The following is a 14,747-nucleotide window of genomic DNA, read 5'->3' on the forward strand; positions in this document are numbered from 1 at the left end:
GCCCGCCCGCATTCTGCTAGACTGGCAAAAAACCCTATATAGGATTTGGGTTGGGAAGTCATTCCGCACCCACCATATTCACCTGATCTTGCGCGCTCAGGTTTTCATCTTTTCTGCTCTCTGTCGAACAACCATCGAGGAACTTCCTTTCGGGATGAAAGTGTGCTCCCAACATGGCTCGACGATTCTTCGCCTCAAAACATCGTGGTTCCCCAGCGTTGTCAGACTTGTAAATAGTAAAGGACGATATATTATTGATGACTAGAGTCTGTTGTATGTATCTGTTGTGTTTATTAAACTCATGGAAAAACCCTACGAACTTATGCACCAATCGAATAGCTAGTATGTAGAAGCACGAGACATGAAGAGAGAGACGACTCAATCAACCCATTAGAAAGAAGTTCTACAAACTCGGGAAATAGGGTATGTTGCTCGGGTCTAGGTTGGTCAGGGTGATACGCATGACCGAGGTTAGCACAGGGCAGGAGAGAGGGCTGCGCACCGTTATGCCGCAGTTTTTCCGCTGGTTCCTTTTGTCCGGCGGCCGGCGCGCCTGCTGGGATGTGGGCCACGCGACCGGTTCCTCGTTGCCGCTACGTCCTCCCGACTGCTGGCGGATACGTGCCACCAGTGGAGGCGGGGACCAGGATGTGGGTACTCTCTCTGCTCGCTCTCTTCGTCCATGAAGTCCAGAGGGCTACATGTTTCCCCTCAGCCCGAAAAGTTTCGAAGCTGGAGTAATAAAAAATAGAGAAAAGTTAAGACGGTGGTTTTAATTTTCAGGTTTTCTGCATAGGCCCTCCCCACTTGAATACAACGCACAGAACGTTCATGCAGCCAGGTGAAACTATCAGACAAGTCATTCTTTGGCCTGTTGTTCACATCGCAAGTCACATTAGCATCTTCTTCGGTCATGGCGAACCATCAGAAACCCATCTCTACTTTGTCGTTACGTGGGAGTTTTCTATTTATAACACCGAGTCTCGTGATCCGTGACCACTAGTTTGCAGAAAATAATTGTACGAGTTTTGTATCTCAGTCAACTCGCGGCAGACGTCCACGCGTCGTTGTTTTTGTTTGAGAGTCGAGGTGTGCGGGACAGACTTTGAACGCACTTCTTTTTCAGAACATTCTCGAGAATGTCTTGAACACTTGATTTAGAGATGTTCAGTTCTTTCTCTACTACACTTTATGACGTCACAACGCTGCCACGTTATAACCGCACGTCCACTACTTTTAACAATTGCTGCCCACAAATGCCTTGGTTGTGTACAGTTGTTAATCCAAGCTGCCACCGCAGTTACTGCGCTAACGTCGCTTATACACTAAATATAAAATCAGAAGTAACCAGAGTATCCATATTTTAACATCATCTCTTTTGAGCGTGAAGTGTGACGAGTTTACTGATCTGTTATGCCAAGACTTTATTTTTTTTTTCTCGCACACAGATTACTGTAAGTAGCATATGCTGCATTTCAGATAAAAGGAAATTTGATAGAATTACAACTAGACGAGTCTCCCACAGCTGTGAATAACTGTACGTGCCATTATGCAGTTAGTTCTCCTTCGGCCGCGCCTACCGAGCGAGGTGGCATAGTGGTTAGCACACTGGACTCAAATTCGGTACTACGACGGTTCAAACGCGCGTCGGTCATAATGACTTAGGTTTTCCGTGATTTCCCTAAATCGCTTCAGGCAAATGCCGGGAAGTTTCATTTGAAAGGGCACGGCCGAGTTCTTTCCCCTTCCTTCCCTAATCCGAGCTTGTGCTCCGTCTCTAATGACCTCGTTGTTGACGGGACGTTAAACACTATAGTCTTCTCCTCTTCGATCGCGCCTGTGCTGCACTCGTTTCAATGTGACGACGCGGCTCTGTTTACCCTACAATCACTGAGAGCGACTGTCGTAACTAAGGCCTCGTGTCCGACCACTCTGTTGTGGGAGTCTGTAGTTTGCCGCATGCACTACGCCAGCCTTGTCATAATAATTGCATTTTCTGTCTCATTGACGGTTGGGATAGACCAGTCACAAAATGCACAGCACATCTCTGAACTTAATGGATTCAGACATCATCCCGAAGAGCCCTAGACCGACGAACAGTACTGAAAGATAACAAGTTTTGCTGTGATTCTTCCGTTGAAAGCTGTCGGTCATTTGCCATCCCTGCTCAATAATTCATGCTTTCTTTAGCTTCAGCTCTGTGATATAAGTATTTGTTTGTTAAACAGCAGTGCGGGTTTGTACCAAAGTCATTTTTATGGAAACTAAGCCAACCAGTGCAGTGTAACAAACTGCTTTCAATGGAATCTGTGTATTAGAGACACTCTCTTGTAATGTTCATAATCCCCAGACTATGGTCTACTATTCTGATTTTATATGTTACTTACAAATCTGCTTGTATTATTACCGGTGTTCTTCGGGTGGCATGTGATTCGAATTTTACCTAGCATCTTTCTTTTTGTACTTTACCAGTCGCCTTGAACCATTTTCCCAATGTAAAACATTTAAATTTGCTTACTATCAGAATTTTCAACGATTCAGTCAGATTCGACTTGTAAGTTTTGAATCCATAATATTACAAATGTTAATTTCATGTTCGCGTTATTTTTTCATTCGATTGTTCATTTATACACCACACACAATGACGGATTATTTAAAGCCCACACTCACGTCAGAGGCGAACCTGCGACGTACGGGTTTCCGGGACAGCGACACTACCACAAAACGATGGTACCTGGGAATATAACAAACAATGCAGCTGCTGAATGCTAGAGCTATAGGGGAGAAATGTAAACTCTTAGAAAGTTAATCTTTGATTGAAGTGTGAAAGTAGTTTTTACTGTGTGTTTCTAAAGCATGGAACTAACAAAGAAAGAATCAATGACACAGACATATGAAACTTGTGTCGCAATTGAAATCGAATAACAGGACTTCAGCATGCGTGCGAAGTGAAACGGAAAGGCAGGGAAGTTTATACTTCATGTAACTTATTTCCGCTACAATTAATCCTCTTGCGGTTTTGAAACACCTGTCCGATCATGTAGATTTAGGTTTTCAGTGGTTTCTTAAAAACATTTAAGGAGCACGGCGGGATGTATATTTCGAAAAATTCTGTGCCCATTTCCGTCCTGTCCTGGTTCAACCATAGCTTCTGATAACTTTTCTATCTTCTTCCTTCAGTCAGATGGTTTCCACGCCACCTTATTTTATTTTTTTTACTTCACTTTCTGCTGAACATTTCATTCAGTTTTAAGCATTGCCAGCAGATGCTCCCGGTCTTCGTAAGTGATCCCACACCCGTTTTAGTCCACACTTGTTCTGCTTGTGGGAAAGAGTTGACAACTCTGTCGTAAAAGAACTTTCCTGGAGGTTTTGGTACCGCAGTGAATGCATCAAAACTGAAATAATTCCTTTGAGCATTCACGGAAATAACATATGTCGTTGGGTCAATGTACTGTGGTGTAGTCTGTGCAATCGTTATTCTTGCCGAGTTGGATTTCGTGTAATTCGTTGTAAGAATGAATGAATCTCACGTCTGCTTCCTCAACGTGTCTCACCTTTGCGTAAACAATATAAATATTTATGTTATTAATATGACAGCTAACAAATACACCCATGCTGGACTCGAATTTGATGTAGTTAGAGCCTAGCAAACTCATCAGCAGATTGTACAGGGCCCAAAAACTACATTAATGAATAACATATGTATTATATCATTATGAAATATTCTTAAAACCGTATGAAATAAACAATCAAGTTAATTTGTTGCCCAGGTCTTTTGTTTCTGAAATTCTAGCTCTGAGTGTAAACAGTACCTGACTGTGCTTGAAAGTCCAAGTTATATCGCAAGTAAAAAAAGTTACAAAGAACTGTATTAGTGACTGTTGGCATAGCATTAATAAAAATATGTTTATAATCATTTAATTAAGCGGCATAGAAATATAAGGCATTGCCTCCCACTCTACAGCCCACCTTCTCTTGTGTTTCCGTAGTTCTTTGTGAAGTGTTACTGTTCATTTTGCAAGTATTTGCACTTAGACAGTCCACATGTAAGTCATCTCCCCTTCAGTAATTGATTTATTACTCTCGGAACCACGACATTTGCGCTACAGCAGAGTGAATAAGCTACTGGGTGGTGAAAGCACGAAGTTTTACAGCGGCTTCGAACACAAATTTCTACTTTTCTGTTTGTATACAAGAAAGTAGAACAGCACCTACGTAATGGGAAGGAACAGGATGGGAAGCAGGTAGAAGCAGGCAGAGAGAAGTTCTGTTGTTACGTTTGACGGCGGTTGCCGTTACGGGAGTAGTTTTCGAACAGGATACATCCGTCGCACAAAACACGCCACTCTTCTGTTGCTTCCTGGTTTTGTTTTTACGAACGCTTCAGCGTTTTGTGGCCCCGGACCTGAGAAAGTACCGCTGCTGTATAGACTAGCGGCGGTGAAAGTGCGTATAATGCGGAAGAGAGAGAATTCCGCCGTTGAGGTTAGCGATACCACTGTTTACGTGACTTCCTCCGGGAAGCGTATTTCCCCATAATCTACTTTCGCCAACATCTGAAGCATATGTTGTTACACTGTTTCGTTGTTTGTATCGAAGGATCTGGATGTAGTATGGTTACGAAATGTCACCATTGTGACGTCTTCAATTCTTGTTTGCCAACAGTATGTAGTTATCCCGGCGTGTAGTTAACTCTTTACATTCCAGACACTCTCTTCAGTTACGTGTAGCAGGTGACGAGGAATATGCCAGGGCTGTTAGTACTAGATGGTTATAATTAAAGAGCAGCTGCTGACAGAGGTGCAGTGTGGGCTGTAATTATCTATGGCAGTGAAACTTGGTAGATATGCTTATGCGTTAATTGGAACTAATTTACGCTGGAAAACAAATTAGTTCCAGTTTTGGCCACCAGGTGCAAATATGGCACTGCACACTGTATGACGGGATGAGATCCACGCTGTGATTTAACGAGCTATAACAGTATGGCTGTCGAGAAGAGAGATCGTGCACTGTTGTATGTGAACGATCGCAGTAACAGTGCTACATTGAGAGAGTATTGGCGACTGAAAGGTCTGGGGAGAGACCCGATGTCATTAAACACTTTAAAGTGTTCCAAAACGCGGGCGAGCAAGGTGTGGCACATGGAAATGGAAGCCATCATGTCCAGTGTACATTACCGACGAGTTTGCTGTTGCAGTTAAGTGGCCATGCGGTACGTGCTCACTTGTTTTGCATTTTCTGCCCACGTTCCGTTCCTAATCCATAAAATATGGAAAAATGTATTGGTATGTAAACATATACGTCTTTCTTGCATTCAAAGCGCCAGACTTCCACCTCGTGGCCAGAATTGGAACTAATTTGTTTTCCAGCGTAAATCGGTTCCGCATTAACGCATTAGCATATCTACCAAGTTTCGCTGCCATACGATAATTACAGCCCACACTGGTCTTCCGTGAGTAACTGCACTTTAATTATAACCACTGGGTGTAATACGTGTTACAGTTCGTACATGGGAGCAGTTAATTTACAGTTGTTGCAAGACCTGATATCTAATAGTACGCGGGCTATTTACTTATTTATTAATTATTAGAGACTGAACACCAATGAAGTGGTATGTTACCTGTGTTAGTCTAACGGAAGTACCATTACCTGCATAATTCTGGTAGCTATAATCTAAATAATTAGGGTAGAATGAGGAACATGCCTCGTAGCGCAAGAACAACAATCCATTGAACAAGGCAGCCGTATCGTAGCGGCAAGGAACTGAAAATCATCTACTGTCTCTTACTTTGAGCAGCAAACAGGTTGTTGAAGTTAGTGTGATAGTCCCTTATAATTATCTCAGTATTGTTGAATTTTCTGTGCAGTACTTTTTGCGTGAGAGTTTCCCAGTTCCTGTTAAGAAAACTTAGGTACACTCTTTGAACGGACATAGTAATGAAAACGGATTATTTCCTGCATTTATTGCAGCTTTCATTTATTTGGGTAGGGATTTATATAAAACCATTTGTACTCTGCACCAGTCTGTTATCGCGATTATTATTGTTGAAATGTACTTGTAACGACGTTTCTGAGGCAGACACGTATGATTCCTTAAAAACGGAAAAGGCAGGGCGCTCAGATTCGTTTCGTGTTCTTAAAACCATACTGAACAGCAGCTTCTTTGTATGTGGATACAAATTCAACTTAAACTGAGGATCATGGTTAGAAAATAAATAACTATCACGGAATGCGTCATACTGCCAAACACGTTTACATAGTCATTGACTATAGTATTATGATTGTTTAAAAAGATGGGATACTCTTCGAAAGATAAATAAGCAATTACTTTGTAACATGCCTTTAGACTATTTTGATTATTACACCGCCAGATTTGGACAAACTAATTACAGTCAGTGGTGTAGGATATTATTAATGGCACAATATTCCATCGTTATTTATACATTATATCATAAACACATCCGCAAAAGTAGACATCATACATGATGTCATTGTGTGTGTCGTCTGCTTGTGGTATAAAACAGGTTCGTGGTATGTTAATTCCTTAGCAGGTTGTAGCTACCGTTAATTAACATGATTCAAAAACTATGAAGAAAATGAAAGAAAATTTGAAAAAGAGAATAAAAAAGGTAGGTCGACACTTAACAATGCTTAGGTTTGCAGACGGGATAGTAAGGTTACTGAGAACTAAACACTTGACTGGAATGACCTGGGTTCTGAGCTCAGAACTCAGGTTGAGGATAAATAAAACAAAAATTGATGAAAAAAGTAAAAGAAGAACAGTGGCTTTGGAAACATAAAAACAGCAGAAATGAAACAGGAATATTGAAAGGATTCTGCTTCTCTAGAAGCAGACTGGGACAGACGACGAAAACTATTTTCTACCAGAGAGCTCTGCTGGTGACAGATACTAGTGTGGAACGACGGAAGAAGCTCGGAGGTGTGATGAAGCCGTAGGGGAAAAATGGTGGAGCGGTAGGGGTGAGGACGGAGGATGAGAGAGAACCAGAAGCATTTGATACGCGTTGCTACAGAACAATGAAATCAATGAAATACAAGTATAAGGTTGAAAGAGTAGAAGACGAAATAGTAAACTGAAAACACCAAAGGCTAGGCACAGCTTATTGAGACATCCGACAATGCACCAAAGAAACACTGGACGCTCTGGAAGGAGAGGGAGTATTTGCAGAAGCAGTAGGTGTGAATTGTGGTGTGCTTCAGGGTATTCAGCCGATTATTGTTTCCATTTTATGCACAATATTTCGACAACCGAACTATTCTTCTTTGGGTGTTGTGTGTTTTGCTGTTATGTGTACTCGCTGCCCCGACCCCAACCAGGCTGTAGAACTATTTTTCGTATCAGCCGTTACCGCTATTTATTGCTGAATTCGATTCGCGACGCCCTCTATACCCTGCAATGCTCTTCTGTTTATCGCAGCTCGCACTAAAGGTCCCTGAAACATTCTCTAAGCGTTTTCCAGCTCTGGTGCATGTTAGGGCTAAAGATATTTTATTTGATTGAGCGCCGGACCCCAAACACTATTAACACGGAAACATGCGGCTTTTTTTAACGTTGCCCGATGTCTTTGATTAAGCTGCCCCAGAAACGTGGCGTTTGTACCACGATACTGATGTCATCGTGTTTCATTTCATGATCATATTCGAGGCAGTGCTTGGCGACAGCGGATTTGCTTGGTTGTGCTGCTGCTGATTATCCTTGCATCTCTCCTTGGCTTTTTAATCTTTCCCACGTAAGACTTGACACAATCGCCTGAAATACAGTACGCTTTCGGAGACCTTTATCGTCTTTTTACATTACAATGAAGACGTTGTTGATAAGAGCGAAATACACTGGAATCTCTCTATTAACGGAGTGCGCTCAGAAAACCTTGTGAGATGACAATAGATGTGAATATGTGATGTGTGAGGATGCTAGGTACAGTTAATACATACTGAAGTGACAAAAGTCGTGGGATACCCCTTAATATCGTGTCGGACCTCATTTTGCCCGATTTAATGCAACAACTCGACGCGGCATGGACTCAATAAGTCGCCGGCCGCTGTGGCCGAGCGGTTCTAGGCGCTACAGTCTGGAACCGCGCGACCGCTACGATCGCGGGTTCGAATCCTGCCTCGGGCATGGATGTGTGTGATGTCGTTAGGTTAGTTAGGTTTAAGTAGTTCTAAGTTCTAGGGGACTGATGACCTCAGATGTTAAGTCCCATTTGAACCATTTTCAACGAATCGTCGGAAGTCCCTTGCAGAAGTATTGAGCGATGCTGCCTCTTGCCAAAGTGTTGCGAGTGCAGGATATTTTGCACTAACTGACCTTTCAATTATATCCCATAAACGTTCGGTGGCTGGCCAGGTCATTCGCTCGAACTGTCCATAACGTTCTTCAAAGCAATCTTGAACAACTGTGGCCCGGTAACTTGGTACATTATCATCCAGGAAAATTCCATCGTTCTTTGGGGACATGACGTCCATGAATGGTTACAATTGGTCTCGAAGCAGCCGATCATAACCATTTTCAATCAGTGATAGGAGGAGAGAACCCAGTCCAGTCCATGTAAGTATAGCCCACCTCATTACAGAGTCAATACAAGCTTGCACAGTGCCTTGTTGACAACTTGGGCCCATGTCTGCATGGAATCTGAGCCACACTCGAACCTTACTATCAGCTCTTACCAAGTGAAATCGGAACCCATCTGACCAGGTCTCGGCTTTCCAGTCCTCCATGGTCCAACCGATATAGTCACGTACTCAGGAGAGGAAGTGCAGGCGATGTCGTGCTGGTAGCAAAGGCGCTCGCGTCAGTTGTCTGCTGCCATAGTCCATTAACGCCAAATTTCGCCGCACTATCCTAACGGATACGTACGTCATACCTCCCACACTGATTGCTGCGGTTATTTCATGCAGTGTTGCTTGTGCACTAGCACTGACAACTCTACGCAAATGCCGCTGCTCTCGGCCGTTAAGTCAAGACTGTGAGCCACTGCGTAGTCAGTGATGAGAGGCAATGCCTCGGCACGGTCTTGACCTGCGTATCTCTGTAAATTGAATTTTCTAACGATTTCCGAAATGGAGTGTTCCATGCACCTAGCACTTCGCGTTCAAAGTCTATTAATTCCTGTCTTGCGGCCATAATTACGTCGGAAACCTTTTCTCATGAATCACTTGAGTACAAATGACAGCTTCGTCAATGCACGGCCCATTTACACCTTGTGTACGCGATATTACCGCCATCTGTATATGTGCGTATCATTATCCCATGATTTTTGCCACTTCAGTGTAGGTGACGGTGTAATTAGTGAGAGGTGGACTGGAGGGCGAGACTCACTCTGGTCCTGGGGGAGGTGCGGTTGGTGGCGCAGCCAGGCGCGCAGGTTGGCCACGTCGCTGGTGAGGCCGGCGCGGTCACGGCCCATCTCCTTCTCCATGGCCTGCTGCACGGCCGGCGGCAGCGAAATCAGCGTCATGGCTGCAGCAGGGCAGGCACCGGATGACGGGCAGTCAGAGTCGGCCGCCGCTGCAAGAACAACACGACTCGCGTTAGTTCAGCTGTGCTAGCAGGTCTCGCACTTCGAAGGCAACTGTGTCGCATGCAAGCTTCGTGTGTTCCGCCAAATGAGATTCGCTGTGTAATTATTATGAACAGAAGCTTTTCAAATGTGGTGCTACAGCAGATTGCTTAAGATTAGAGGAATAGATCGAATAGATAATGAACCAATTGCGAAAGAAAGAAATTTATGGCACAGCTTGACTAAAAGAAGAGATCAGTTCATCGGTCACGTCCGAGGCGTCAGGAAATCATGAGTTTGGTTCGGTATGTAGAAGGACGTGTGTGTGTGTGTGTGTGTGTGTGTGAGAGAGAGAGAGAGAGAGAGAGAGAGAGAGAGAGAGAGAGAGTATAGAGGGAGACTGAAACTTGAGTACAGTAAGCAGGTGTGAATGGATGTGGGTTGCAGTAGTTACATAGAGATGAAACGGGTCCAACAGAATACTCCATCAGTCCAAAAAGTTTCGAGAATCGATTATATATATATATATATCGCGCGTCACTCTCGCATCTTCTTCGGTCTTGGTGAACCATTGCAGACTCACAATAATCAGCCATAACATTACGAACATATGATTAATAGCATTTTTGTCCGTCTTTGGAACAAAATACATCACTGATTCTGCGTACCAGGGATCTGACAGTTTGTTGGTAGTTCTAAGTTCTAGGGGACTGATGACCTCAGAAGGTAAGTCCCATAGTGCTCAGAGCCATTTGAACGGGACCATCGGGATTCAGTGCTCGATCAATGGAAACGTGCCGGCTCTTCGCGTTAATCACATTGTATGTGGCATTGAATGTGTACGCACGGTGATGTAATTCGTGTAAATAGCGGGCTGCTGATTTGCGTAAGCGGTGAGAGCGCCCGATAGCGATCCAGATGGGTTCCCTAGGATTATCATGAGGCAGATTTGGTAGCGGGGACATCAACGTGAGTTCACTATAATGCACCTCAAACGACTGTAGCACGGTTCTTGCTGCGAGTCGCGGACAGTTATACTGCTGAAAGCTGACATTGCTATCGGGGAAGACCACAAGCATGAAGGGATGCAGCTCTTTCGCAGCTGTCAGCGTGTCTTCGGTTACTGCCACAGGCCCCATGCAAGCGCAGGAGACTGTCTCCCATAGCATCATACTGTTCCCACCAGCCTGCATCCGTGGCTCGCTGCTTGTTTCAAGCCGCCGATGACGGCATTTGTGGAGACGACCAGACAGACCTAGTGTAGCAAAAATGTGATTAACGCGAAGAGCCGGCACGTTTCCATTGATCGAGCACTGAATCCCGATGGTCCCGTTCAAATGGCTCTGAGCACTATGGGACTTACCTTCTGAGGTCATCAGTCCCCTAGAACTTAGAACTACTTAAACCTAACTAACCTAAGGACATCACATAAATCCATGCCCGAGGCAGGATTCGAACCTGCGACCGTAGCGGTCGCTTGGTTCCAGACTGTAGCACCTAGGACCGCTCGGCCACCCCGGCCGGCCGATGGCCCCGTGCCCACTGCAATCGTAATTGACGATGTCATTGGGTCAACGTGTGAAAACGTAGAGGTCTGCTGCGGAACTGCATGTTCAACAACGTACGACGAACGGTGTGCTCCCAAACACTTGTGCGTTCACCAGCATTGTGCTGTTTCTGCGCCGGCCGGAGTGGCCGAGCGGTTCTAGGCGCTACAGTCTGGAAACGCGCAACCGCTACGGTCCCAGGTTCGAATCCTGCCTCGGGCATGGATATGTGTGATGTCCTTAGGTTAGTTAAGTTTAAGTAGTTCCAAGTTCTTGGGGGCTGATGACCTCAGAAGTTAATTCCTATAGTGCTCAGAGCAATTTGAATTTGCTCTTTCGGCAGAGATACCACTATCTTACATTACTGAGCAGACGAGCCTCCGAACCCCACGTTGTGTGAAGAGCCGTGGACGTCCAACCTCTTACTGCCTAGTGGTTGTTTCACTGTCCTCCTACCTCTTTCCTTAGATGCTCATGACAGTAGCTCGTGAAATTCGACCGACTTCGCCGTTTTCGAGGTACTCGTCACAGGCTTTGCATAATAAGAATCTGCGTTTTGTCAGAGTCGATTTTCCCAATGGATTTCCCTATTTGCAGCCCATATCTTCGCTAGGATGATCCCCCGTCCGTGTCCACTCCGCTGACATACTTTTGTTGCTGCGTCACATTTCCGCAACGCTACTAGGTGGCATCCAACATCGCGACCGGCAATGTATCCTTCACTTACGATATTGCAGACCCGTGTTCAGAAGTACGATTCAGTGTTCCCGGAACAGGCACTGCAGAGACTAGAGCCGTTATGAAATACTTGCGATGTATTCGCAGTTGCGAATACTGACAAGCATCAGCTGTATAATGTAATGACGACAATGAAAATTCCATTATACAACTGATGCTTGCCGGTATTCGCAACTGCGAATACATTGCGTGTATTTTACAACGGCTGTAGTCGCCGCAGTGCCTGTTCCAGCAACACTGCGTCGTTACTTCTGAGCAACACAGACACTGCAATATCTTATTTATCAGCCGACATCGGGCAAGCGATTTGCAGTTGAAATATCTTCGCTGTAAGGAATACTCATAATGGATGTACGAGTGCAGGTTGTAGAAACATAGATGACGACATATGGAAGTTTGGATCTAGCTGTGAAGCCTGCTCAGATTGCCTAATGATAAGGAGACCGCTCGCGATAAGTGCGAAATTTGGGTTCGAGTCCCGGTCTAGCACAAATTTTCAGTGTTGTTTTTGTTCGGGAGTCAAGGGGTGCGAGACAAACTTCCGTACACACGTTTTTATTCTTCTAAACATTCTGGAAAACGTCTCGAAAGCTTTACTTAGAGATGTTCAATTCGTTGCTCCATTGCGATTTGTGACACAAAGTTAACACACTCCGGTTGCACACTCGCTATTTAACACTTTTTGCTCACAACTGACTTGGTCGAATAAACATCTGTTATTTACAATAGTTCAGATTGCGACCAGTTACTGCGCTGACGTCGCTTATACGCCAGGAATAAAATCTATGTGGCAACTTTATGGAAGGACGGTGTAGACTATCGTGCAGAGCTGCGATCAAATCCGTCGTGTAACTGAAGCTCACAACAACAGACTACATACTTCTGAATTAACCAACACGCATTAGTGACACTTGCTTTGTCTTGTTTCGTATTATTATATTAGTTGATGTATTTGGCACTGTGTTACGTATCAAAATGTTTGTTGATTTGTAGGCTGCGTTTGGCAAATGTGAAGATTGTCAATACCGAGAATTTCTTTTAATTGGCATATTTTTAAGTGTACATATATCGCATCAAATGTACGTCTGAGGCCAAAAATGGCCAGCCTTGATAAGCCAATAAATCCTGGCTTTTTTTCCCAAAGTTAAAAAGACCCGCGAAACCATTGAGTCAACCTTAATTAAACCTTAATGTTTCATTCAAAGCTTCCTTGAATTCCCTATCAGTTGCTCTTGCTGTTCCAGCCAAACACGATTAATCTAGATGTTGTTCCATCACATTATACGTAACCATGTATCAGTGGATATCTAAGACTGATCCACTCTGGTATCCGTAATTTAATTTTGGCATGTGACAGCATTTCTTCTAGTCAGCAAATGGTTTCTTGTAACTGGGTGGTCTGATGAAAACGACGTTAATGATTTTGTATGGCGATTACCCATGCAGGTACAAAGAGCAAAAAATGTCGATTATGAGGAATAACATCATGTAGGCGCAAACTTTTGCGCAGTGCTAGGAGAGAGGGTGATGAAAAACATACTAAAAATACTGACCATGGGGTGTGAGGATTGGGATAGGAGAGGACACATTTTTATGTTTTTCCCAAATAACTCGAAAAACCGCCGGCGAAAATGTTTATCAGTGCAAAATTAAACTGCATTAAATTTCCTACTAAAGAGGGCCTATTCATATTTTTCACAAGGACTAATAGTTTGCGTGTTGCATGGGATGGAAAAATCACTGATTATTATAAATATTGTTCTAACGGCATAAAATTAATGTTTATTTCTAAATGAAGTGGGTTAAAGACAAATATTAAATGTTTGTACCGCATCTAAGTGCAGTAGAGCCGCATTAAGGAGTATATTGTGTTCTGGGAGTGTAACAGCGTGGAGGATGGAGTGGTGGAGGATAGAAACGCAAGGGAAGATAGGTCGCCGGATTCTATTCATGTACTTCTCTCCTTTATAGGTCTACAAACTGAAGAGCGAATAGATAATTCCCCCCTCTATCTGCTCCAGAACGTCACAAGAAGCAACTATAAGGTGATTCAAAAAGTTATAAGGGCCCTCCACAGCACACCTTCTGAATCACTGGTGACACAGTGCTGTGCATAAATGCACGGGGAGTGTGTATTTTGCACATAATGCATGAACACTACGTGTTATGCAGCTGTTAGCTACTAATAACTCTAACGCAGGCAATACATACATATAGAAGCTACGTAAATCTCTGCACACGATTCTACACTGCTAGAGGATAAACTGATTCTTGGTCATCTTGCACGGCAGCTGTAGTGTTCTTAATGGAAATACAATTTAACTACACCATAAGCTCTGCTCGCATTTCAATTTACTGACAGACTGTACCTCCCCAACATTTCCTGTCCAGTTCTCTTCTGTTATGTGGACAAAAGAACTTCACTGAGCTCGTGTTTATGAAGTGGAGTTGTTTTCAGTTTATTATGCTAGTACTTATTTGCAGTTGTTACGTAAATTCAGTTAAAGACAAACATCAGTTTTATACCATTAGAACAGTATTTTTAGTAACCTGCGGTTTCTCCATTCCCTGCAACGCAGTAACTATTTGCCCTAAAGAAAAAATGAATAGCAGCGTTTTTGTAGGAAATTTTTTTAGTTTAATTTTATACTAGCAAATATTTTCGCTAGAAGCCGCGGTTTTCGATTTATTCGAGAACCCACCCCCACCCTAACGCTCGCATCCCACCGGCCAGGATTTGTAATATGTTGTTCATGACGCTCCTTCCTAGCGCTGCGCAGAATTTTACACTTCAGTTGTCTGAACCTCGGAGAACACCAGTACATTAGCGTAGGTTAACTGCTACCTGCCGGCCAGAGGGGCCAAGCGGTTCTAGGCGCCACAGTCTGGAACCGCGAGACCGCTACGGTCGCAGGTTCGAATCCTGCCTCGGGCATGG

At 43.9% G+C, this 14,747-nt stretch overlaps 2 protein-coding genes across 3 annotated transcripts in view; one reads left to right on the top strand and one right to left on the bottom strand.

The window, feature by feature from the left end:
- LOC126272314 (COBW domain-containing protein 1-like) overlaps nt 1-14,747 on the top strand; it is a 489,194-nt gene that overhangs the window by 118,818 nt on the left and 355,629 nt on the right. The gene's annotated exons all lie outside the window — the stretch shown is intronic.
- LOC126272315 (alpha-tocopherol transfer protein-like) overlaps nt 1-14,747 on the bottom strand; it is a 42,076-nt gene that overhangs the window by 20,022 nt on the left and 7,307 nt on the right. The window contains exon 2 of the mRNA XM_049975098.1: nt 9,344-9,532. Coding sequence (XP_049831055.1) covers nt 9,344-9,482 — 139 coding nt within the window. The 5' untranslated portion in view covers nt 9,483-9,532. The remainder of the gene's footprint in view (nt 1-9,343; nt 9,533-14,747) is intronic.

Source organism: Schistocerca gregaria, chromosome 5 (genome assembly GCF_023897955.1).
Source record: "Schistocerca gregaria isolate iqSchGreg1 chromosome 5, iqSchGreg1.2, whole genome shotgun sequence".
NCBI lineage: Eukaryota > Metazoa > Arthropoda > Insecta > Orthoptera > Acrididae > Schistocerca > Schistocerca gregaria.